At 30.8% G+C, this 27,299-nt stretch overlaps 3 protein-coding genes across 5 annotated transcripts; 2 read left to right on the forward strand and 1 right to left on the reverse strand.

Moving 5' to 3' along the window:
* Positions 1-9,882: 9,882 nt before the first annotated feature.
* LOC129287452 (cyclin-dependent protein kinase inhibitor SMR4) lies at positions 9,883-10,594 on the reverse strand. The gene has a single exon (XM_054923606.1). The coding sequence runs from the start codon at positions 10,315-10,317 to the stop codon at positions 10,093-10,095; it is 225 nt and encodes a 74-aa protein (XP_054779581.1). The 5' UTR covers positions 10,318-10,594; the 3' UTR covers positions 9,883-10,092.
* A 2,494-nt stretch (positions 10,595-13,088) lies between these two features.
* On the forward strand, positions 13,089-16,023 carry LOC129289469 (uncharacterized). 3 transcript variants are annotated; one of them, XM_054926236.1, is made up of 3 exons: positions 13,089-13,317; positions 13,435-15,447; positions 15,668-16,023. In XM_054926236.1, exons 1-3 carry the CDS (start codon positions 13,296-13,298, stop codon positions 15,724-15,726), a joined length of 2,094 nt encoding a protein of 697 aa, XP_054782211.1. In that variant the 5' UTR covers positions 13,089-13,295; the 3' UTR covers positions 15,727-16,023. The 3 variants fall into 3 exon arrangements, with proteins under 3 accessions (XP_054782211.1, XP_054782213.1, XP_054782212.1); XM_054926238.1 differs by having other exon boundaries at positions 15,675-16,023; XM_054926237.1 differs by having other exon boundaries at positions 13,441-15,447.
* Positions 16,024-19,731: 3,708 nt separating this feature from the next.
* LOC129287523 (probable WRKY transcription factor 49) lies at positions 19,732-22,655 on the forward strand. Its single transcript, XM_054923713.1, is given in 4 exon segments — positions 19,732-20,169; positions 20,288-20,431; positions 21,854-22,041; positions 22,044-22,655. Coding segments are annotated over 4 exon segments (801 nt in total). The 5' UTR covers positions 19,732-19,858; the 3' UTR covers positions 22,202-22,655.
* Positions 22,656-27,299: the final 4,644 nt, after the last annotated feature.

Here is a 27,299-nt window from a genome sequence, read left to right on the forward strand (position 1 = left end):
TGATATGATCTTCATACGGCAGTGTGCGGGATTTCTCTCTGTGGCTTTTCCTCTTCTGTATAATAACAGAATCAACTTGAAGTAAAAGAAAAAATACTTTCCTCATTCATTACAAAATTCTTGGATAATTGAAGCAAAATTTAGATTTTGGGTACTTCTCATATATTATTTTGTTCACTGTGGTTTTGTACTGCCACGCTGCACGCTAATCAAGTACTAATCATTAACATTAGTAAATATTAACCGTTTTCAAGTTCCTTTAAACCCTGCATCTTATTGATCAAACATGACCAGGAATAGTGTTTTTATTTAATTTCTGCAAAATGCAAATGCTTTGTTATGAGTTTCCCCACTCTAAATGAACTCAGCTCAAGTTTTTATTTTTATTTTTATTACTATTTGTTATCATCATCTCTTGTGCCTTTAATATAGGATAACGGTAATTATTTTGTGGTTTTAAAAAATGTGTTAGTTAAAACCTTAATATTCTCTTCTGATAAACAAATGAAAAAGAAAAAACTTCATCTTCTCAATAATTTTATTTCTTTTTAATTATACCTTTGAGAGTGAGATAAATGAACTCAGCTCAAGTTTTTATTTTTATTTTTATTATTATTTGTTATCATCATCTCTTGTGCCTTTAATATAGGATAACGGTAATTATTTTGTGGTTTTAAAAAATGTGTTAGTTAAAACCTTAATATTCTCTTCTGATGAACAAATGAAAAAGAAAAAACTTCATCTTCTCAATAATTTTATTTCTTTTTAATTATACCTTTCAGAGTGAGATAAATGCCTAAATTACATTAGTTGACTCCTTCAAAATATCATCCTATATTTCAAATCAAATATAGGTCAGAGTCTAAGATCAAACTATTGAGCCAGACTTTGGAATAATATAATATAAATTAGTAGTGAAAAGGACTTGGATCAACTACAAGTAGACAAAGTGTATATTCCCTCCGTTTAAAAATGTAAGATATTTTTAATTAAATTTTACTGCCTAATAAAATAGTTACATACTTTCAAACCAATTCTATATTTTTATATTTATTCTTATTAAACATATTACAATAAATATAAACTCATTATCAACAGGGACACTTTTGAAAAAAAGGCAATAATTACACATTGAAAAACTAAAAATATCTTATATTTTTTAATATTCAATTTCTTAAAAAAATAAATTCTTATATTATTGAATGGAGGGAGTATATTTTTTTGGGAGAATTTCATTTAAGGGCCTGGGAAGGAACTTATTTTCTGGTGGCTCCTAAAAGATTCCAAAATCTCAGTTTAGTCCTTGGATTAAATTAAAAATAAGTTAAATGCGAAAAAGATGAAAACACCTTCAATTCAAATATTAAAAAAAACCACCAGCTATCATCACCGGAGCACCACAGTCGATGACTGGAGCGTCACCAGTAACGACAGCCATTGGACCTCCATCGTCGGAGCTTCAACTACCAGTGGTTGAAAAATTATGGAGAATTAATTTCTTTAAAGGTGGCTAAGGTGGGTATAAAATCTAAGACCCCTTAGTTTACTAAAAGTTTTGGACCACCAAGCCACTCAACCTATTCAATCATATAATACATAAAATTATATATATAATAAACCTTATTTTCAAACCACTTGATTATTACATTACTTATTAATTGCCTAATTTTTCTTATTAATACCTTCATAAGACTTGTTAATTACTTAACTTTTCTTGTTAACCCCATGAATCCTGCAACATAATTAAATTACTTGTTAATCTCATAATTATACTTGTTAATATTTTAACAAAACTTATCAATTACTTAACTCTCCTTCTTAAGTTCATGACTGCCACAACAGAGCTATATTATTTGTTAATTGCATAATTATAGTTGTTAATACCTTAACGGAACTTGTTAATTATTTGAATTTACTTGTCAAATCCATGACTCCTTTAAATGAATTGCATTACTTGTTATCATGTAACTTTATTTGGTAATTACGCAACAATACTTGTTAATTGAAAAGTTTGACTTGTTGATATTATAACAAGACTTTTTTAACTGTTGTTTCAAAAAAGCAACTAAATTACTTGTTAATTACATAACTTTATTTATTAATTCTCAATAATACTTGTTAATTATCTATTGTTACTTGTTAAATGAATATACAATTTACATAAAAAATTAAGTTTGTTAGATAATGAAAGCGACAACAGTCGGGTCTCCATTATTAGTATTTATCAAACTAGATACTCAATTATATAAGCGCACACACACACATATATATATATATAGAGAGAGAGAGAGAAATATCCTAAAAAACAAATATAATATTAACAATTAAAATTGAGTATCTAAGCATGTTGAAACATTTGCAGGCGCGATTCAAACTCGAGATCTAAGCATCTCAAGGATGTTGCTATGCTAGTTGAACCCAAGGTTCCAAGAGAAATGTGTATGTATTAGGTAATCATATATTAAATCATGAACGATCCCCACTTCTTTTAATTCTAGTTAGAAAAAAAAGTTATACAATGAACTCAAAGTAAGTAGAAAGTCTTAGGGGAAGTCGCATTAAGAGCCCTAAAAAATACATTATTACACTTCGGGCTTAAAAAATTTGATATTGTACTACTAGCCTTACAGCCTTTATTGCAATTTTTCTTCACACTAAAAATACAATTTTTCCTTAATGAAAAGAAATAAAAATGAATGAACATAGAGTAGTAGGATTGATGACAAATATGGGAAGGCTACTTAGCTAGAGGATGAGAAGGTTTCTTAGATCTAATAGCAAGGAATAACTTTTGAGGTATGTAGATTTCAAAATCCCTTCATTCTAAGTAGTGCCTGGTTGAAATTTGTCTGTTGAGCTTTGATTAAGGATGCTGTCTACCATTTTTTATGTTGAAACAGGAAAGAACTAACAATTGAACCATAAGTAGAGAGTAATGTAACGTTTTGTTAGCTTTCGGTATTTGTTGTTGTTGATTGCGTCTTGCTTAGCCATGTTTTCTTCAATAGACCACAAACAGAGAGTGATGGAATAGGCTTGTTGGATTTTTACCCCCACATAAATTAATGAGAGGATTATCTAAAATAGTTGAATTTCAGCCAAATATTTAGTTGGATGGAAAAACCTTTAGTTGGAATTTTAGTTGTGATTTTACTGCTAATATAAGTTATAGGTTGCTAAACTATTAAGTTGCTATAAAAGTTTTAGAGTGGATTAGTTGTTTGTACAATAATGATGGTTGACTTGTTCATGTTGAACTTTAATATGTAAATTGAATAAAATATGACCCAATATGAAGAAAACCTGATGTCAGAAATATTAGAATATTTGTTGTGCAAAAATTAACTTTGAATTGTTGTTGTTAAATGTTGAGTTGTGCATTTTATTAAGTCTAGCCTAGTGATAAACTAAAATCGCATGGACTTTCAATGAAAAATACATTAATCTTGTGTTGTGCATAGTTGATACTGTGTTGTACATTGTGTGCCTAACTTAAGCATTTTGCTGAGCCTAACCTATTGATGAACTGAAATTGCACGGACTTTCAATTGAGAATATATGAATCTTGTGTTGTGCATGGTGAATATTGTGTTGTGCATTGTTTGGTTAAATTGAGCATTTTATTAAACCTAGCTTATGATAAATTGGAATCGTATAGACTTTCAGTTAAGAATATATGAACCTTATATTGTGCATATTAGATTTTGTGTTGTACATTGTTTGCCTAACTTGAGCATTTTGGTAAGCCTAACCTATTGATAAACTAGAATTGTATGAACTTTTAGCTGAAAATATATGAACCTTGTGTTGTGTATAGTGGATATTGTGTTGTACATTTGTGCATTTTGTTTAGCCTAGCCTACTGATATAACAACATTGACAGATAACTTATCATGAACTTTTTTGTAACCGCCATTAACTAGCCATCCTCCTAAAATGCCACGAACCAGGAGGATAAAGTCTTAATTTCAAAATAAGAAGATTTATCATTGTTCAAGATGTGAGAAGGTCAAACACGGTCGCATGACATGCAAAAATTCTAACCCAGTATAAGAAGTAGTCACATTGTACTTTTTTAATGTACTTAGGCAACTATAATTACATATATAGAAGCATTCCTAAGTAATATTTTTTGAATAATTGAGAATTACAGATATTTTTTGTTTGTATATAGAGAAGAAACTGTTAGGTATTTTGAATATAGTTGCTAACTTGTTGTGTATATTAGATTTGAAATAATGTGGGTACTTATTTTAGTAGCTAGGCCAGTACTAATATGAAATTATTCATATCTAATGTAACTGTTCTTCTTAATACTAGAAAGGCATGAACTTTGAGTTGAGTATACATAAGCATTGTCTTGTACATAGTAAATATTGTGTTGTGTATGGTTTGCCTAAGTTCTCCATTTTGTTGAGCCTAAACTACTGAAATACTGAAAAGGCATGGATTTTTAATTAAGCATACGTGAGTATTGTCTTGTGCATAATGGATATTGTGTTGTGCTTGATTTCACGAAGGTTTTCTAAATTCAAATCAAACAAAGGATAACAATGTACTTTTAGTTTAAAAAAATTGTAATAAAGACTCCAAGGCCTGTAGTGCAATGTCAAATTTTTTCAAACCAAAGTATAATTATGTGTTTCTTAGGGCTTTTAGTGCAATTTTCCTAAAATCCTAACCCTAAATCCTTTTGAAAATGACCCACGCGATTTCCTTGTCTGCTTCTATCCTTAACCACACAATCTCAAACTCTATCATCATTGATATCTCACATATCATAAGATAATATCATGTTATTTAATGTTACATTATTTTAAGATATTCATTATTAGTATGATAGTTATTTTCTTAATTTACTAAATGTTTCTATCTTTTTTACATTTAAGATAATCATGAAAGTACTTTCATGATTTTTTTTTTGACCAACAAGGTACTTTCATGATTGAATGACATAATTTAAAGGGAAAATTACACTAAAGGCTACAAGAACAAATATATTTGCATTAAGTGTCTAATAAAATTTGAAATAGTTTTGTAAGTATAAACTACTCTCTTGCAATTAAGCTTTTTGATGAAAAGATAAAATTTTTCCTTTGTAAAATAAATGAATCTTTTGTTGAAAATAAATAAATTTAATTGTTATTTATGAACAATATGTTGTAAATTTTTTCTTCTTCAACAAGTATAAACCACGTGAATTATATATAATAAATGAACATTTTAAATGAATTTTGAATGTTATTCACAATGTTTTTGTTATAAATTTTGTTTTTGTAACTTATACTCCTTAATACATTTTTAACCAAATCTAACTTTAAATAAAGTAGTTACTTGTCTTTAAATTAACTCTATCTTTTTATATTTATTCTTATCTAATAGGGTGTTTTACTCTAAAAAAATATAAAGCGATCTATTCAATAAAGGGCACTTTAAAAAATAAAGATAATGGTTACATCTTAAAAAATTAAAAATACCTTATATTTTTTAATATTCAACTCCTTAAACAATATCTTATATTTTTTTAACAGAAAGAGTAGATTAGGAGAATTATTACTAAGTCCCACAGATGAACTTTAATAACTCCTAAGTCCCATGAAATGATAAAATAGTTGGGAAAATCACAACCAAGGACCCCTAAAGAAACATATTTATAGCTCAAGACCAATTAATTCTAAATTTACACTGCAGTCTCGGAGGTCCTAACTATAATTAATTTTGACTAGAAAAATACAAAAATGCCCCTCTAATGGAAATGAAATAAAGCATAACACTTAGGAGAATAAGCTGTTATTCGCATGAAAACATTCATAGGTTCAATTAGAGCAAGCTTGTAAGCTAAAAATTGTAGATTCCTTCCTCCATCTCTGTCTTCCTTAATGAACTGATTTTGCATTCTTTCTTTCAACTAACTTGTATTTGGTTCTGTTTTTGGGGTATCATAGGCTTATTATCGAGTTATTTTAAGAAATAGACGGCTGAATCTAAAATTTACAGTGTTATCAAGGTAAATGATCTAACCCTAACTGATATTAGCTTTAATATTCTTGATTGCATTACATACTTTTATGCCATCGAAGAAACACGTTTAATGTGGGAACAAGGTAGTTAGGGGTTTAGCATATATAGTTATCCATAGTAGATGCATAATAATGGTGTTCGGTAGCATTAATATGTCTCATTTAACGTGGGTCTATCTTGGCAATTACAATAGCATTCTGTTTTAATGTGGAATGTTGTGTTATAAATACAATAATATATTATTGTTAAAATGGAGAGTGTAGGTGTTATTTTATGATTTAATTATATTTTTCTTTTCAATATGTTGTGATAGCTTAAGAAGGAAAGTCTAGAAGTAATGAACTATTTTTTTGATAAATAATGATGATATATGGTTGATATTGGAATTGTAGTTATATTAGAAAATAGAGTAAAATTTAGTTAAAAATCTAGAACTATTGAACTTTATGTTGTCAAAATAGTAATAATATATTATTGATATTAGAACTGCAATTATAAACTCAAACTAGAGTAAAATTTGTTTGAAATGGTTGCAAGGTAATGTGATAGATGTCAAGCAATAGTAGGACAAAAATTATTTTGTTTCATCCATTATAAGGGAGTTTATGAGAGGACAAGTGAAGATAATGTCAAATATGATGGAGGGAATGTAATTGCTAAAATAATAACAGAGTGTATGACATATGATGAATTTAGAAGATTGATATTGCTTGAAGTGTGTCCTAAAATTAAAGAGATGGACCTAAAGTTAACATTCAATATTGAAACTTTCACAACCATAATGATAGACCTTATAGATGATGCTGGAGTTACACAACTTATTAAGTTCAATGGCAACAATGGTCATGTTTATGTTGGTGTAAGGAAAAATGACATTACACAGTCATCACTAAATGACTATCCTCAAGAGTCAATAATAAAAGTCAATTTTAAAAATCAATTTCATTGCTTTAAGTCTCTTGACATTTAATATTTAGTCTTAATTGTTTGAATACATCATAGATAATATCCAAGGAATTATTAAAGCACCCTCCACTAGTGAAACTAAATGGGTAAGCTTACCATCTCCATTTCAAACCTTGGCAACATCCTTTGTTGAGCAAAGTTTAGTTGTGGAAAGTATTACAACTCCAATACTAGAGAAAAATGCAACAAAATGAAAAGATTTGCTTATTGGTATAGGATAGATATTCGCTAATACAACAACTTTTAGACAAGTATTACACAAATATAGCCTTGCTAAAAAGTTTGCATACAAATTCTGAAAGAATCATAGGGACAAAGTCATTGCAAAGTATGTGGCTAAGGGTGCAGTTTTTATACACAAATAACCTATTATAGTTTTTTTTTTGAAATGGGTTATTGTCTTTTGTATATGTCTGTGCAACAATATGATATAAATGGATAAAAAATTTCATGAGGGTACTTGTTTCTACCATAAGAAGTACTATTATAAAATTAGGCGAAATTAATGTTGTCTATATACTCATATTAACTTATTATCAATGTAATAGAAGTCATTCACTAGAATGGATATTGTATGACATTCTAAAGTGTGATGACTCTGTCTGCATTAGTGCTAGTTATATATCAGTGAATGTAGACTTGTTATTTATGTAATAGTTTTTTTTTTAAATAATGAGTTATCCACCAGCTTTGAACACCTAGACATTTTCTTAAATTAAAAATTTTGGCACATAAAATTATTTCTTGTTAAAATGGAATGGGTAGATGTTTTTTGTCGAATGGTGAGTCATCAACTTTCAACAGTTGAAAATTTTCTCAAGTTAAGAATTCTAGCACATAAAATTATTTCTTGTTAAAATAGAATGTGGAGTTTTTTTTTTTTTTTTGAATGGTGAGTTGTTAACCAACTCTGAACACTTAGATATTTTTTTTAAATCAATAACTTTGGCATGAAATTATTTTTTGTTGAAATGAAATGAGGAGTTTTCTTTTTGTTGAATGATAAGTTATTCACGAGCTTTAAACATGTGAAAATTTTTTTAAGTTAGGAATTCTAAATTATTTTTTGTTAAAATGGAATGATGTTGTTTTTTTTCAAATGATGAGTTCCACGCTTCATTTCCTTTCTATTAGAGGAGTATTTTCATCTTTTCTCAGTCAAAATTAATTACAATTAGAACCTCCAAAACTGCAATATAAATTTAGAATTAACTGATCCTCAACTGTAAATTTGTTTTTCCAAGAGTCCTTGACTGTGGTTTTACCAAAATAGCTTTAGGGTCCCTTCATGTAAATAATTTTTGATATACAATTATCAGATTACCCTTGACTTTAAAATTAGTAAAAAAGAACCCGTAAGCTCTTCTAGGTGGTATCAATGAAGTCGACTTCAATCAAGTAGACTTACTTTACAAGCGCAAGTTGATCTCTTTCTAGTTCATCGTTTTTGCAGAAACGTTAAAGAACTGGAACAAAAAGACAGTGACTTTAAAAAGCGAGCAAACTGATGTCTTGGTTTAGCTCTTACACGGCATTTAGATTATTACATAAGAAAACTTATTTAAATCTTGAAGACTCAGGATTTCAGTGTTATTGAATGTTATTCTCCCTTAAAAGTTTTATTTCCCTCAACAAGTATAAGCTAAAGCCACGAACGCAGGTCACCCATTTAAACATATATTTATAAGGATTTGAGTTTGAAAAATTAAAGATTTTTAACGTAGTCAGGCTTCTAAAACCACTTTTGTTAGGTTTTCTAAAAATGAGCTTGGGGTCGAAGGCCTCCACGTAATTTTTTTAAAAAAAAATACATCAATTTTAAAAAAAAAATGTGGAAAGAATGTTTTGTGTGTGTGTTGACTGTTGACCTAACTGCTTTTATCCTCTTTAAAAAAATTCTTGAAACATTGAAGCAGAATTTAGATCGTTGGAAAAATATAATTTTTGAGAAAGTTTTTACTTTGTCGATCAACCTTTTTCCTTGAAAAACAAAAAAAAAAAACAATATGTCTACATATTGAGAATTGTACTTCACCTTCTTCCATAAAATTCTCTCTTTTCACCTTTAATTTTGTACTGCAGGGGCTGCTCCCTAACATTAACTATCGTCATGTTCCCTTGAATGCTGTGTGCCATTGACCAAACATGATTAGGAATAGTGTCTGTATTTAACTTTTGCAACAGAATAAAATAAGAAACTCCAGCTTAATTATGAGATTTTTTTTTAACACCTCACCAAAAATAGAATTTGAAGCTCAAATAACCTTCAGTACCAAAAATATGGGAACATCTAGAACTCCATGAAAATCCAGAGCTCACTCTAATTTTGCTTTCAACAAACCCATCTCACTTATAATAGCTAATTATAAGAAAAAGATTAGCGATAAGTAAGTCAGACGTAATAAGAATGAGATGGCGAAACAAATTACCAGTCAAAATGTTTTCACCAAAATATACATATATACATACACACACACACACACAAAATGTTGAAAGATAAAACGACTTGGGTCAACCTATCAGACTTTAACAGCTTAATTAATTATTAATTACTTAGCTAATCTTGTAATCAACTCGAACCAGCTAAAGACCCGCTCGAATTGCTTGTCAGTTTCCATGCAAAACTCCACGATGATCATTTTGCTTCAGCATCTGCATTGTCTTGCTTATCTAAGCAAAACTCCACGATGATCATTTTGCTTCAGCATCTATTGCTATTGATATCTAAGCATATCACAAGCCAATATCATCTAAAACTATCTAATCTAATGCATCCTAACGCATGCCAGAGGATTCAGAGAGGAACAAAAGACAAATGGTTACCGCGCAATATGGTTGCGATTGCGAGAAGCCATGAACGAATTAGCAAAGCATAACAAAATCCAGAGAAGAACAGAGAACTCAAAGGCCATGATTCCGTAAAAGAATTTGTTAAACAAATCATCGCAATCCATCAGCAGTAGCTAAAATAAAAACCCTAAAACATGACCAGAAAAAAAGGAATGTCCCCTAGCAAAACTATGCAGAATCATCTATATATATACAGCTGTTTCTTCCTCTTCACTCCTAAAATGAAAAATATAACCAAATCCGTTCACCGTCTTCCTATGCAAATGCTTCTTTCCTTGGTGGAATATCAAAGAAGGAATCAAGATCAGGAGGATTAAAATACCCGCCCTTCGGCGGGTCTCGCCTCTTTCCGTCACCGATAGGCTTCTTCCTCGGCGGCGGGGGGCAAATAAGCATTGCCGGAATCCTATTCTCGATATTCCTTGGAGTCTTGCACTCCTCCTCCCACTCCCTCATTCCTGATTTATCCACAGCCGCCATTGATGCTATATTTGCTAGCTTGCTGGGTAGGTAGGTAGGTAACCTTTGAATCTCAACAAAATCAAGGGAGAAAGTTGGAAAGAAAGACGAAAGAATTTCGCAATCACAATTTCCGATGAAGATCGAGGACGCTACAAACTTTCAAGGAATGGGAATTCGGCAGACCGGTGGGGTGTGTGTGTGTATATATATATATATATCTATTCACACAGAGACGGGACGGAGGAGGAGAAAGAAATTCGAATTTTAATTTGAAAATTTTGAAATTTCAAAAAATTGGTGGGAGGGTGAGTGGGAGGTGAGTGAGGGGGATCGTGTGGGATTGGTGTACCGAGAAATCTTTTCAATCATGCGGTGTTGGTTGGTGACAGCCAGGCAATGACGGTGGTGCTCTCCACGTGTCGATCAAGTAGTGGTTCCTACGCCGACGTGGATTAATACATGGGCCCCACGTCCACGTTCGGCCGCGTTATAAACATTGTCATTCAAATTAGGCGGCGCGTTGAAGAGTCGGTGTTTGCGCGGGAAGGTTACCTTTTTTAGAAGTTGACCGACGTTGCCGTTTCGTCACGGCAAATCTACAGGGCTGTCAGAACTTAGAAGCTGATGAGATAAAATGGACGGTCGATATTGCGACTGTTATTTAAGTTACACGGTATGGTGTAATTATAGCACAGGTACGCTCCACTGCGACGAAGATAAGATTCTATCGGTGGGACCCATGTGAATAAGGCCCGGCATGGGCTTCTTTTGTCGTTTAGGGGATCATTGTTTGGGATAAAATAAAGATCAAGTTGAATTTAAATGAAAATAAATTTAAAGTTTGTTGTATCACGCGAATATCTTATAATATAATAAAATATGATGTCACGATAGAATTATCAAATTAATTTTTCACCTGAAAAACCTCATTTTCTCTAAAGGTAAAGCATTCAACATTATATAGTATTTTGGGTAAGAAAAAATTTAAATCTAGTATATTACTATTATATGAATATAATATATTATCGATATCTTCTAATAATAACACAAAATTGGATGTCACCATAAAATCAATGTCTTACAATAAAATGGAATCCAATATTAGTATAAATTATAGATTTAATATATGTGTGTGTCCCAAATCTCCTTTATTTTTTTTTCAAAAAATTTACATTATATGGATAGTATATTATAAATATTGTGATAAAAAGAATTTAAAAAGATAACAAGGGGAGAATTACTTTAAGGTCACACATAACATAATCAATTACTATAAGTTTATTGATAACTAATTAGGAAAAATGATAACACATAATTCTTCTAAACTTTAAGTCTAATTTAGCCCATTTACTAAATAGGTTCAGGGCAGACTTAGACCTTTAATTAAGCTCATTTAATTAAATAGGTCAAGCATATTTTTTCAAAACTTGGCCCACAAGCTCAACAAGTCGGCCTATTTTTTTAAGGCTTAATTTACAAGCCCAACAGGTCGACTTATTTATACACACATATTATGTAATATATCACACACATATCAATTTATCCTTTGATTTTTTAATTAATATATTCTTTTTTATTTTTAGTTATGTTTTCAATAAGATTGGACTTATATATTAATTTTAATATTATTGCTTTATTATATTGTATTATAGTTGGTAAGTCTTTTTAATTATTATATATTGTAATTACTAAATTAAATTATATATTATATACTAATAATTTTGAAGTATACTTGATATGTTTAAAACTAAAATGCAAGCTTACTTAAAAGATTTATTTTTAAGTAAGCTTTTAAATAAGCTTTTAAACTAGATCAAGCTTTAAGTAGGTTTAAACTTAAGCCTTAAAAAAATCCTCATAATATAGAATCCAGTATTATTATGAAAATTATTATAGAATCACTGCTCAAATTCCGTGTAAGAATCGTGAACCTATTTTTGTTTTACCTATTTCAAATGAATATGAATTCAAAATTTTTTTTGACCAAATTATGAATTCAAATTTAAAGACTGTATATTATATGGATATATAACACACACACACACAAACACACTGTTATAGTTATTGTATTTTGCGTTGTTTAAAAAAAGAAAAAAATAATTTTTTTAATAAGTAAAAATTAACTTCCTTTAATTGGACCTTGCCCCACTTGCTTAATAGGTAATGCCAGATAAGTGTTGAGCATTATTCTTTCTCGGGTCTTGCTTTTAAAAAAAAAAATTGTTTGAACATCGCTTTGGAATTAAATTTTATTTCAACCCGATTGGATCGAAAAGAATAGTGGAAGGAAAATATACTTAGAATAATCGGAAAAGAAAACACTTATTTCCACGCATTTTCCGCGTTGAGACTTGTGAGTCCATGACGATTGACGCACAACCACTTACGTTTTTCATATAAAATGCGCATCTTAAAAATATTTTTTAAAAATCACCCAATATCTTAATTTTGTTGTTGAAGTAATTTTGTTTTTAACGTTATCAAAATAGAACATTTTTACCCTATCAGTTAAATAAGCAAAAATGCTCCATTTTGATAAATTTAAGAGCAAAATTACTTTTACAAAAATGTTAGGATGTTGGGTGTTATTTAAAAAATATTTTAAGAACAAAAATGACCATTTATCCCTAAAAAAACAATAATTTTTTAGTGCATTAGTTTTTGGTTTGGGTCAAAACGTTGACTGCGAATGGGACAATGGATAATGTTCCTCCATTACTCTGAAGCAAACACTTTTAGAGGTTAAGTTTCTAAGAAGTTCAAGTGATGATCCACTTGAATATTGATCCATAGGCACTCGCAAACTCCAGAATTTAAGCCCCTATTCATTCTTCGTTGCAAGCTGCAATCGAAATCACTATTTATGTCTTTAATCTCTTCAATATCTGTTGGTACAAGGGTTATATCAGTTTAGTTTTTGCGCTGTTAACGTTCTACTTTAAGGTGAAGTGATTAGAAATCCCAGTAATCATATATTAGCCTCTGAAGAAGGCGCTATGGCATCCATGTTAGCTCCAAGTAAGTTCATGACCAACCACCTCCTTCAATCTTCAAAAAGTATACATGTTCTTATTCCCTTTGCTTCTGGTCAAGACTAATCACAGTGCCATATGTGTGTGTGTGTGTGTGTATTAGTTTCAGGCATATGGGTATCCACCGATCATAGCCATAGGAGGCTTTTTGAAGTAATTCCAAGCCCTGTGCGTAAGGCATGGGACAAGTGGAACGTACGAGGATCAATCCTATTGAGCTTTCTCTGTCAGATTATAATCGGCCTCATGGGAAATCGCAGAAAACACACTGTTTCTAAACTCACCGACACGCTTGTTTGGGGAGCCTACTTGCTCTCAGATTGGGTCGCAAACTTTGGACTTGGTGTTATCTCTAGTAAGATTGGAGACCCTATTCATCAATCGAATAGTGAACAAGATGATGATTCTGTGCTCTTAGCATTCTGGGCAACCTTGTTCTTAGTTCATCTTGGTGGTCCAGCTTCCATCACAGCTTATGCACTTGAGGACAATGCTCTGTGGCGTAGAAGCTTGGCTCTGTGGTTAATACAATCAATCAGAGTCCTTTACATTGTTCTTTTGGCTTGGAGAAATACTGGGCTCTCGTATCTCAGCATCGCCATGCTTGTTAATGGATTCATCAAATATGGGGAACGAACATGGGCTTTATATTCTGCAAGTATTGATTATCGCCGTGACAAGATGATTCCTCCTTTAGATCCTACCATCCATGGGAAGAAATTCATTATTGAAGAGTCCACCAATGATTCGAATCATTTGGTTTCTCTTGACGATCATGAATCAAAAGCTGCTTTGGATATTATTAGAACTCCCCAGGATCTGCTAGATAACTTCATGCATTTATTCGTGAGTCTCTTTAAGGATCTTGTCTTGAGCTATGATTATCTTCAGAAACACCAATCATATTTTCGAGAATTGAAACCTGAACATGCCTTTGGGATGGTCGCGGTTCAACTTGGATATGCCTACAATTTTTTCTACACCAAGGCTTCAGTTTTTCACAGGGACTTGTTCATTAACTTGGTGGCTATCACTCTATTCCTCGAGACTGGGGTGCTGATCTGCTTTGGATTTATCATCAATGCAGAGTCTCACATGGTAACTTCGGATCAAATAATGTTAACTTGGTCGTTGTTGGTTGAAATAGTACTGCTCGACGCATGGTCAAGCGATGTGGTAACGAATTCAAACGAACAGTTCTATCTTCCTTACGTTCTCCATTCATCTCATAGCAGTAATGTGGATGAACTTTATGGATTCTATGAGATAAGTTCTAAGAGAACGTGGGTTAATGTAATCCCTCAGTGCAACTTTCTAACTCTCAGCCTCCAACACAACAAAGATTCTGTGAATTTCAACCAACTAAAAGAGCTGCTAAACAAAAGAATCCTCAAGCCCACTAAGGAACTGCATCATCATATTTTCAACCACTTGATCAAGAAATCAGAACTAATCTCAGGAGGGCAAAACGTGAGCAAGTATGGAGTGAATGACGCCATTGAAGCAAGAGGTCTCAAGTCAATAGAATGGACGAAAATGTTAGAGTTTCACCAAAGCATTCTCACATGGCATGTTGCCACAGACATATGCTATTATTATAGTATTACTGACCATGAAGATGATGATCCCAAGAAGAGCATCAGCAAGATGATCTCAGAATACATGTTATATATTCTGGTGAAGCAAAGACACATGTTGCCTGTAGGAACAGGACTGATAAGCTTTCGTGACACGTGTGCAGAAACCATACAAGTTCTTAGACAGTTGAAAATAGAACTTCCATCAAAGAATGTACAGGAAGCTTGTGAGAAGCTACTAGGTGTGAGACCTGATTCAGTGAGAAGGAGTGAGTCAAAGTCTGTGATAGTTGAAGCGTGTAGGCTTGCAAGATCGCTGGTGATAGAAATGGAGAAGAAGGAGATGTGGGAGTTATTGAAAGTTGTGTGGGTGGAGATTCTTGTCTCTGCAGCAACACAGTGTAAGGCAGATCAGCATGCACAACAACTTAGAAAAGGTGGAGAGTTTCTCACTCATGTGTGGCTTCTTTCTGCACATCTTGGTATCATGGAACAATTTCAAGTAAGACCATCACTAGCAAACCCTCCAATGAATCAAGGTAAATAATTTCATATTCTGATACATCTCTGATTAAAAAAGTTTGATTTTTTGGCATGATAGAACACAAATACAGTATATCGTGTCCCCAGACAGGGGAGTCCTGCCTTTCTAATCCAAAAAAAGCACGCTTTAAACCTCAAAATATGGTGTCTAAATGTATAATGGGGACAAATTGTTCGGATTACTGCAATATCTAAATGAATGACTTCCTGTTTCAGTGAACAGAAATGAGAGAGATGAAACACCTGTAGATGCAGTTGGTGAAGAGAATTTGTAGAAGGACGTGCTCTTCAAGCTAGTTTCTTCTTGTATTTGTTACCAACACTTGTTGAATCATGTTAGATCGTGTTACTACAGTAGTTCTTACTGTAAAATAGTGGACTGATGTGAAAGTATGCCACATAGAGAGAGAGAGAGAGATTTGGTTACTATATATATATGGAGAGAGAGATAGATAGATAGATGTTGTAATAAAATGGGTTTGAAGTGAAGGCACGCTACTTGTTGAATCATGTTCCAGATTTGGTCGTTGCAAGGGCAGTTAACTTGAAAGATCATAAAAGAAAAGACTGAATTGGGATTTTGATAAATGTTTCTTAATCCTACATGCATATAATTTTAGTTTGAAAGGATGTGATTAATTTTAAAATGATTTTAATAATATAATAGACCTAAAACGTAAATCACACTTCACAAGTTAAGTTAGATATTAACTTAGCACGTACTAAAATAAACATTAAAAAAAATTATTTCAAACAAATAAAGCATGTGGCTTAAGGTAAGATATATTTTTGAAAACCTTCATGTGACTTTATTATATTTTATTATTAGTTTTTATAGTTTTTTTTAAGTTTTAAGTGCCTGTAGTTTTTTTCATGTATAACATTAGTTTTTTTATTTTTAATTAAATATGTCCAAAGGAATGACAATGCAGTACAAATGTTGTTAAATTATGGCATTTGATGCATAAGGTAAAAGGCTTAACTCACAGTGATCATAAATTACTTTTTGATGCTAACAAGCGTTATTGCTAGAAGTCCTAAAGAGTCTTCACCAAGAAGCAATTGTTCCTGTTTTTACCTATTACTAATTCAAATTGTCAAATCATTTGTGTTTTGAACATGTTAACATTCTTATTAATGTTGTTATTAGTTACACATCAGATAATTTAATACTATTATTAATGCCATATCATTGTCACTATAGGCATATTTAATTTAAAAGTAGGAACACTAATATTGTAGACAGAAAAAATTAAAAAAATATGAAACATGGAAAAAATAAAGGAAAATAACAACACATGACGAGTATAAGGACTGATAATTATATTTTTGTAATATTTTATCAAATCTTATCACTATTCATAAGTCATGAAGTTATATTTTTGTAAAAAGAAAAAAAAAAACTGCATGATGGTGGACTGAAAAACAAAAGTCAATGTACAGAAGAAAGCGACAGGTGAAACATGTTGCATGAGGGGCACGTGATGGGGTCCCACAAAGAAGGTATTGACTTTAGAGAAAGGCTCCGCGTTCGGCATCTTTCAACATGTTTCGTTTGCTAAACGACGCCGTGCAGCAGAGCTAAACCAACTCCGATAGTCAACGCCTTTGTCCTATATCTAGTGCCACCTTGTTTCCATTTGTTTAGTAAAATTGAGTAAAGAAGGTGAATGATTGTTTGTGGGCACATTGGCAAGTTTTGTTTGGATTGGAGAAGTCAAAGGCGAATAAGAACAAGAGGTTCCCTAACTCTGAAGCAATCCGATCCCAATCCGATCCGGTGAAGAACCAGTGATCAGAGAGAAGTTTCTGCATCTCCATCTTGTCCACTCTCTTCCTGACATTGTCCTAACTTCTGCATGCATCGGTTTCATCTTCCAAGTTTCACATAAATCTTTACGTCAAGGTAAATTTTGAAATTAATGACACCAATGTTCATACGTTGACTACCGAATCCTTCATTACAGACAGAAAGGGGGTTTTACACACATATATCACTCATCTACCCAACACATAGTACATAACACCTCACTAAAACCCACAAAAACCAACCTAACCTAAATCTTCACATTTTTTGGACCTACAAATAATAGAATCCATATTCTCTTGCATCAAGAGAAAGATTCATGTCATTGAAACACTAAGTGGATCTTGGCAATATCACTTTCTTCAGTGTCATTGAAACAAGAGATGCCTATTTTTAGTCTAGTTATTTCTATTTAACCTAACAAAATCAAGGGAAAATGACATTTTAATCTTAAAATATTGAATTAAATTTTGTGAAAATGAGTCATAAAATATCAATTTAGTTAGTTACAAATAGAAATTCTGATTATAATTTAAGAATTACATTTAAAACTTAAATGCTATATATGTAATTAAAATTTTTAAATTTATAATCACGTGAATAGATTTTTTTATTCATTTTTTAGAAAACTTTGTCAAAAAGCTAACTGATTTTCCCAAATACAAGACATATATTTTGTATAATGCGAGATACAAACCAATTAAATATTTGGCTCATGAAAAGGTACAAAAATATTTTAGAAACTTGAGGAGATCAAATCCACTTGGAGAGGACACGTGTATGGAGTTGATAGCACTAATTAGTATAAACGAGGTATAGACCTTGATAATGTCCAAATGTGGTTCCTGACTTCTGAGAGAATCAACAGCACGGTGTTCTAGAATTATCTTCTCTTGATTGTCTTTTTTACCATTCTAAATTATACTTTGTGATCCATCACCACCTACTCATTCCACTTGCTCTGCAATTTGTACTAAAACGAAATAATAATGCAGTTAAAGTGTTCTAATTAACTCCAGTCAATTCCGTGGCATGCTTCTTCTTCTTCTTCTTTTTATTCTCTCGTGTCTCTTTCTTTAGCTCCATTTTCTTCTTTACTCTTTAATATAAAAAAATCAACATACTCTCTATCAGGAAATTTTTTATAGCTTATACCAGCAATAAAAAAAATTTAAATTTAGACTTTAGACATTTTGACAACTTAGTTGGGCTGAACTAGCAGAATAAATAAGTTATATAGATAGACTTCTCCAGCCTCCATTAATTATTAAATATATCTTGTATTATAGTGTAGTTCTATAATTTTTAATTGCACATGGCATACAACATCTATAGCTTTTATTTTTATTTTTATTTTGAAAAAATTTAAAGTCCTACGGCTTTTACTCCCTTAAAGTTTTTCCCGTTTTGGTTATTATTACCTAAACATGACCATATTTGTTTAAAAATATAAAAGATATATATATATATATATATTCACCTGTTAAAATGTTCTTCATTTCATTGAATTTCATACTATGTGTATCAAACAGGACATTGTGAGTACAATATGTATTACTAACAAAGTCATTAACACTGAACATTACTCGGGGTAGAAATATATAGCTTATTATTTATTATAAAAAAAACCTATAAATATTACCTTGTGTTAATTTATATAAATATTATTCAATGGTAACTAATATCACTAATATATATTGTATGCCTTGCAAAGTAACAATTGACTAGTAATACTTTTAATAAGAGAGAATCATATGCTTTAGCAAGTAACCTACCATTTCATCGATAGCAACCAATAATGCATGCTCAACCAACCCAAATATTGCTGCGGGGAGAAAATAATATCAGGATTAATTAACAAATCACACTAGAGTAAAAAGCAAATAAAAGAAAAGACACTCTAGAACATTGTGACATGCCAAAAGACGAGTAATTTTTTAAGGTTGACTATTGCTTTGATTGAAATAAGGTTATAGGTCAAGGGGGTCTGGTCTGGTCCACCTCATGCACCTATCCCATCATATGACAAAGGACAAAATTTACATTTAAATTAAAATAACAGAGACAGCACAAAAATGTTTGAGATTTCCTGTACCTCGGAAAATGAAATGTCAAAAACTCTCATAACCCATAACCATAAGTCCATAACGGGTCACCATTTTTTCACCCTCCTTAGCTGTCTCTGACCAAAGCTAATCTTCAACCGCGAGCATATATCTCTCATATTAACCTCAACACCTTACGAGTAAAACTTTAAAGCGTAGCTATGAAATTCTCACACTTTGACTAGTTTCAATTTTTTTTCAATATTATTTTCCGAGGACGCGTTTCATAATGTATTGTTCCTTTGTGAAAGTCAAACTATAATACAGACAAAAGACAAGAGTCACAGCCTAGCTATCTATCTATCTGCTCTCTCTTTAAAAAGTCAAGCCAGGCACAGACTTTGTATGCGTCACACTTCTCTCTCCCTCATCTGCTCCACTCTTCCCTTCTCTGACTGCCCTATCATCATGATCATCATCTTCTTCTTCTTATCATCCTCTCTCGTCCATAAAAGCTAAAGATCTCGTTCTCACAGCTTTTCTGAGATCTGATAAATGGTTGACTTCTCAGCCAACTTTGAGACACTATTGATGGAGGAAGCAGTAACGGCAGCTAATTATGGGTCAGATGGGTCAGAAGAAGATGACCTCTTGAGAGAGCTTTTGGATCATCATTATAATAACTATCATGAGTCTCCTTTCCCTTCTTCCACCATTGAACCCTGCGTAAGAAAATCAGCTTCCACCAACATTAACTCCTTGATCTCTAACATTTATTCAGGACCTACCATCTCTGATATCGAAAATGCCTTGTCCTTTACCAACCGCAAACAACATTATAATTCCCAAGACTTCTCCTTATCCAGGTTTTTCAGAAAACTCCGTTGCTATCCAATTAAATATACTGTGTATATCTGCACTTTCTGATCCTACTATATATACGTATATTGCTTATTGCATTTTGTGTGTTGTCTCGTGTTTTAGGGTGTCGACACTGGAGAGAGGACTGAGCAAGATAGAGAATAAGTATACTCTGAAAATGAAGTGCTTTGGGAATGGGATGGGTGATGATGGATACAAGTGGAGGAAGTACGGACAGAAATATATTAAGAATAGTCCAAATCCTAGGTAATTCTATGTTCCTTTCTTCATCACTTCATCATATCATTTACAGACTCAGACGTTTGAAATATCTGGAAAACGAAAGGATTATTAGTAGAAGAGGAGGGAGTCTCGTTTTCCATCGTACTGCAGAATTTCAATTCCTGCTCTTTTCTTTTTTGTCTTTCAGTTTGAAATGAAATGATGTGCTGGCATGATTTTTGCATATTCAAAATATTAATCAAGTTTAATACCTAATTATCTGTAATCAGTATAACTTGCACACAGATAATAATTTACTGTCAAGGATTACCAACTTAATTGCAATCTGTTTTATCTTGACTGACGAAGTTGAAATTAAAAATTAAATAGTTTTTAAGAGTAACAATTTAAGTTTTAAAGTTTGACATCATGGTTGAAGTTATACATGTATTTGATATTAGCCTGATTCTTTTTTTTTTTTTTTGTATCATACAATTATAATTTTTTATCTGAAAAGTTAGAAGTGGATAATAATTTTGACCTTCAAATTGTTACCACTCCAGCAGCTAAAAGACATTGAAAGGAATTGTAAAAAATGTATATAATTTCACAGGGGATCACTTAGTCTGCAACAAATACAAGTCCACTGTAGACATACTAGAATGTATGCTCAATAATTATAGTAATTATTACTATTAATTATTATTAATTAATTAGTGGTATTTTGGGAATCTAATTGGTGGGGCTCTTTATCAACCATAATAGTGTATAATTGTGTGATTTGCGGTGAAGATGGCACCAGAAGGGCAAGAGGATGAGGTATATTCATTATAGATATGAAATTTGGTAATTTACAGTGGCACTATAAATTAAGTATTTAGGCACCGGCACCTAAACTCTTTATCTTTTTCATTAAAATCCTAGCCATCTTAAGTTACTCCACCTTTTCAAGATTCCTAATCTTCATCTTTGTTTGGGAAAGAACACACCTAATCTTCTTTATTCCGCATGTTATCATTCAAAGAATGTTCAAGATTAAGACCACCTCCATAAAAGCCATTACTTAATTAATTAAATCCACCTTATCATTTTTCTCAATCAGCATGCGTTAATTAATCGTCATTGCTTGTATCTAATTATGACAATTTTTCTATGAAAGCTCTCAAAGTTAATTACTCCTTTTAGTCCTTATTATTATGATACACCTTCTATAAGTATTCTTTACTCCTTAATATAAAGTATATGGAGAGTTTTATTTATTATCATTTTTCAATTTTACTTTTATTGTAAATTTAATTTTATGGTTCATTATATATTAATAGAGGCAAAGTTAGAAAAAAATTTTAATTTAAGACATATTTAATGAGTTAACCGTCGTTCCTTTATTTCAGTGAAATAGTTGAAAGCGTTTTATAATAAAAATAAAAAGGATTATGCATATTAATCCAATTTTGTCCCGACATACAGGAGCTACTATAGGTGCACTAATCCAAGGTGTAATGCCAAGAAGCAAGTGGAAAGATGCAATGATGACCCAGACACTCTTATGATAACCTATGAAGGGCTTCATCTTCACTTTGCTTATCCATGTTTGTTGATGACCCAGGCCCATGAATCCCTTTCACCTCCAACAAAAAAGGCCAAGACCAATAGCACCCTTCCCCGGACCAAGCCCATGAAGGTCCAATCGCACTAGAATCTGATCAGGCCCAAGTCCATGAGATTAGCAAGGGATCACAAGGGCTGCTTGAAGACATGGTGCCTTTGATGATTCGAAATCCTACAATTAGAAATTTAAATCCTTTGCAGTCTTGAAATATCTGCATGGTTAAATAGAGATCATTAAAGGCCAAAAAAAAAAAAAAACGAGTATTGAATAAATCGGGAAAATGTGGTCTACATGTACACATCCTAATCTCATGGGTCATATTTTTCTAGTTGTAGACGAACTAATTTATATATATATATATATATATATATAAAATATAGTGGCATATCTCAAAGTCTCAAACTTAACTCGTTCCTTCTTACCCCCTTACATTTTTTAATTATTACATCATCTCCTCTTAATTTTAGCATTTATATATGCTAAAAAAGACCCAATAATCTGTTTTGTATTTGTTTTGGGAGAGCGGTTGTTTCATCTTTTATTTTTAGTAACATCATCTTTTATTTTCATTTCCTCCAACTGATCAATGTTTGTCATAAATTTCTCTAGTTCACACACACACACCACACACACACACACACACACACAATTTAAGATTAGTTTTATTATGAGTCGGCTACCAACATAGTTACGCCAGAAGTCTTTGTCACATGAAAATCTGAATGGTGAGTCATGAACTTTTTAAATGAAGAGAGAGATATTTAGCCTTAATGTAATTTCGCTTCCAAACTCCTCAAACTTATATTCATGAATGACACTTACGTTTAAATTACACATATTATATTTATGCAGAATATATGAGAATTTGATTATTTTGGGAAAATTAAAACGAATAGTTATATATATTAATTTTGAGGATAAATAATTTTTTATATAATTTGGATGAAATTAAAAAAATAAAAAATAGAGTATAATATACCATTTTTTTTTGTGGCCAAATCCATTAGTTATAAACATGTCGTCCTTGTGTACTTCATTTGAATTTCCTGCTAAAAATAAGGCAAAGAATAAACTGTGCCACAAGGTTGCAGCTTTTATTCGGAATCACATTTTTTAAAATCTCTTTTATGAATGGTGAGATGTTGTGATTGTTGTGAACATTAATTGGGTAGGCTTCCAAAGCGGTGGGCGTCGTTCTATCTCACAGACACAGCTTTCTCGAACTAGCTAACTTTATGATATATCAATCCTTATCCATGTTATTTTCATGGTTTAACTTATTACATCGAACTATTAAATCGATAATATAATAATTAAATAAAAAATAATATTTATATAATTTTATATAAATAAAATATTAAGAATACCGATAATATTATTTCCAGTACAAAGATGTTCAGCTATAACATGCGGTATTAAGTTTTAATTTCCTATTTTCTTTATATGTCCATTTTTTTATTTTTCTTATTTGTCCTCTTAAAGTAAGTATATTTTCATTTTTTAACAGTTTAATTCATGTAATACCAATACACAAATCTTACATTGAAAATTTTACTATAACAACCAAGAAAGAAATTGATATTAATATATTTAAATCGAATAAAATAATGTATGACTTAAAAAAGGAATAAAAAGAAAAAAGTCATTTCAAAAAGATCCAACCATTTCAAGTTCCGATTCTATAAACAAACGTCCGGTTCTAAATTGTCCCAAATAGGTCAATCCCCAAAATAGGTTAACGTCGCTTTTATATTCGGGTGGTAGTTCGATCAATCAGATCATACTAGTTGGTGTAAGTGTTAAAAAACAGTTCCTACTATATTATAAAAGAAAAAAGTTTCAAATAAATTAAATAGAAAAAGCCACACATCTCTCTTAATATTAACCTCTTCTCATTCTATTTATAAGATAAAGAGAGTATTTATTTTGGTTCTATTTATAGGTTATCTCAATAATTATTTTGTCCATCTTTACTCTATTACCCATATTAAATGTTGAGAATGTTGTTAAAATGTTATATTATTTTATTTTTAAAGTACATATATTAAATAGGGATAAAGTTGAAAACTAGTTAAAGTTTTAGATAGAATTAATAAAATTTAAGGTTTCTTTTAATTCTAGTAAAAACAATAGAAGAATGAAATTGGATAGAGTACCTTTTGTCTGCATTGCTTGTTTGCATGCTCACAATTTTGAAAGCTTTAGTGCTTCATTTTTTTAGTCTTCAATTGAGAATCATTAACAGCCAACCACATAAAATATACAAAACCAAATAATATTTTGAGTTTAAATATAAGGTTTTGTGAAACTAACCAATAGCAAAGCCTAAATATATAGTCAAGGGGATTATACAATTTTTTATATATAGATTTAAATAATTAATTTGATCAATAGAGTATGTTACACCCTTTTCTTATTGGAGCAGTAGCCAAAATAATGAACTCTTTAATTAGATTGGCCCATGTTTGAACGGAATTTAATATAAATTATATGTTGAATTTTCCACACCTACATTTCTTAAGTTCAAATTCATTTGGAGTGCATGAACTTGATGTTGTCATATGTTGATGTATTATTTTCTTTTTAGTAAAATATTATGAAGCTAACGAAGTATGGTTGCATGCACAATCTTCTTAATTATATTTCAATAATGTACGCCATTTTGAATAAATCCTAAAAATTCTAAGTTGTTGGGTATATAGGAATAGTCCCAGAGACAAGGCCTGCAGGCTCATCACCAATCATTTTGTGGGTTCGTAAATTATTGTCTCCACTTGAACCTATTATTTAATCTTTAATTTTATATAGCAGTGGCCAAGAGAGGAGATTGGAGAAGAAAGCTAGCGATAATAATGCGTGTAGGAACCTTGAATAATTGCTTTTTGATTGGTGGGGATAATTATGTATGAACCTTTTACAATTTAATTTGCATTATTATAAATTTCTCCTATTTTAAAACTTAATTAATTAGGACAGGCCATGATCAATGCTTCCCTTATTCCAACACTATAATTCATAACATGCTAATCCAATCCACAAAAATAAGTCAGACCCTTCTCTAACCTTTAATTTGTTTGGATAACAGATAGGAAGAAAAATTAAGAGAAAAAACTTTTAAAAATAGTAAAAAAATTATTAGTTTTGAAAATCCCTCTTCTTGAATTTCTCTCATCTCTATTTTTTTCTCACTTTTCCATTCATCCAAAGATGGGAAAAAAAAATAAAAGGAAGGAAAACTAAAGAAAAAAAATCCTAAAAATAGTAATATATATATATATATATATATTTATGCTTTTTTTCTAGTTATCTCTCCTCCTGATTTTCTTTCTACTTTTCCTTCTATCTAAACTAAGCCTAAAGTGACATTTGTTTACTGAAATAGAATGGATTAAAAATTAAAATAAAAATGAGATAATCAAAGAGGATAGGTGAATACATTTATAAGGAAGAGTGGTAATTTAATTCATGAAGTTGAGAATCATGATTCATGAAATTTTTTAAAAGTATGATGATTTTCATATTTATAATATATATTAATGAATTTTATTATACTTATCAATAAGTTTTATCATATTTACTATAGAGAGAAAGGTAATTGAGTACATTTTTATCTTAATTTTTTTAAGCTATTTCATTTCATTATATTTTAATAAGTAAACGTGATCTAAGTGATTTGATAGTACTCTCTACATTGTCAAGTCTACAAGTAGAAACCACCAAATAATTAGGTTAAGAGAGGGACATAAACAGATGAATATATATATATATATATATATATAAAATACGTGTTTCAAATTTCAAAACTAACATTTTCACAATATTTAAGAAATGAATGATATGATTCATAAATAATATAGCTTTTGACTTGGAAATAATGCAAATTAATATTTTAAAACATATACAAATTTGTAGATATATGTGGAAACTAAATTATTAAGTTGTTAAAATGCTAGTAAACAAAAGCTAACGTGAGATTTAAGGTTAAACTTAATAACCAATATATAATAAAGTAAAAGGGTATTAAAAAACTTAAGTATTGAAATTTTAAGTTAAGATGTAAAATTTTTATATTATTATCACCTATTTAATATTTATTCTCTCCTTTCATTTGAAATTCAAAAGTTTGCGAGATGCTCAAGACCCAAGCAAGAGTAAAATATTTTTGATAGAACTAAAAATGTAGGCAAGTTGATGATCAATTCCAGTGTCATATCAATGCCAATACATGCCTCCAACTCTAGGTTCAAACAATAATTATAGAGGTAGTTATAAATTGCTCATTAATAAAGTTTTCATATCAGTAATAGAATTTAATTTAGTTACCTTATGAGTTATAAGTCATATCATTACCAACTAAATTAATTTTTGTAAATTGGCTAGTAAAAGTAAAATATCAATATGTCATTTTCTTTAACTATAATAAATTAAATAATAAGTTGTGAATTTCTTTTAAAAAATTTAGGTAATTAAGTTGTATTTTAGTAGCCCACCAGGATCAATAACAATATCAGAGCTTGGAAAAAACTTGGAGTGTAGTGAGAGATTATTTACTAATAAAGTTCAAATGAACCCACATTCTCATAAAATATAGGTCAACTTACTACTAACTAGACTAATTTTCATTTGTTAGCTCTGATTATGATACAGCAATCTAAACCCCCGCCCCCAAAAAAAAAACACACACACACACGCGCGCGCGATGTTGTAAGTGGATCGTAGTTTATGCAGTCTTAGCAATTTCTCTGTAGTTCTCTCCCTTAACCAACTACACCTAATGAAGACAAAACCCACTTTTTTAATAAAATTTTTACATGTAACAAACTCTGAAGTAAACCTTTTTCTTTTAAAAAAAAATGTTTTTCTTCAACAAATGTCAATACATTTAATACTCGTTTCGATGGATATCTTACATTATACTTGGAGACAGTCAATATGAGTGTATCTAGTACACCAAATCACCAATATTAAATGTATTAAGCAGTATCGTTTATTATTACAAAAAGATATAAAATGATAGAATTCGACACACACACATACATTTACACTATATCATAATATGCAATGAGCCAATAGCTATAGATTTATTTATTTATATCTTTTGAATTTTATATTTGTTATTTTTTATAAAATACTCTAATGGACCACAATATAAGGTATTTTTAGAAGTTTGGTTTGGTCCAAATTAAATATATATAGGACATTTGGTAGGTTATATACATATATATATATATATATATATTCAATTTTATCCTTATTGATAGGATACGAAATTAATTATATTTGAGATTTTTATTTTATTAGAAT

The sequence above is a fragment of the Prosopis cineraria genome, unplaced genomic scaffold (assembly GCF_029017545.1).
Source record: "Prosopis cineraria cultivar Desert tree isolate PC_DT_omini unplaced genomic scaffold, ASM2901754v1 PC12, whole genome shotgun sequence".
NCBI lineage: Eukaryota > Viridiplantae > Streptophyta > Magnoliopsida > Fabales > Fabaceae > Prosopis > Prosopis cineraria.

Coding starts and splice junctions, on each gene's coding strand:
- LOC129287452 (XM_054923606.1), bottom strand. CDS start 10,317: ATGGCGGCTGTGGATAAATCAGGAATGAGGGAGTGGGAGGAGGAGTGC.
- LOC129289469 (XM_054926236.1), top strand. CDS start 13,296: ATGGCATCCATGTTAGCTCCAA. Junction 13,318..13,434: donor GGCATCCATGTTAGCTCCAA/GTAAGTTCATGA, acceptor TGTGTGTATTAG/TTTCAGGCATATGGGTATCC. Junction 15,448..15,667: donor AAACCCTCCAATGAATCAAG/GTAAATAATTTC, acceptor TTCCTGTTTCAG/TGAACAGAAATGAGAGAGAT.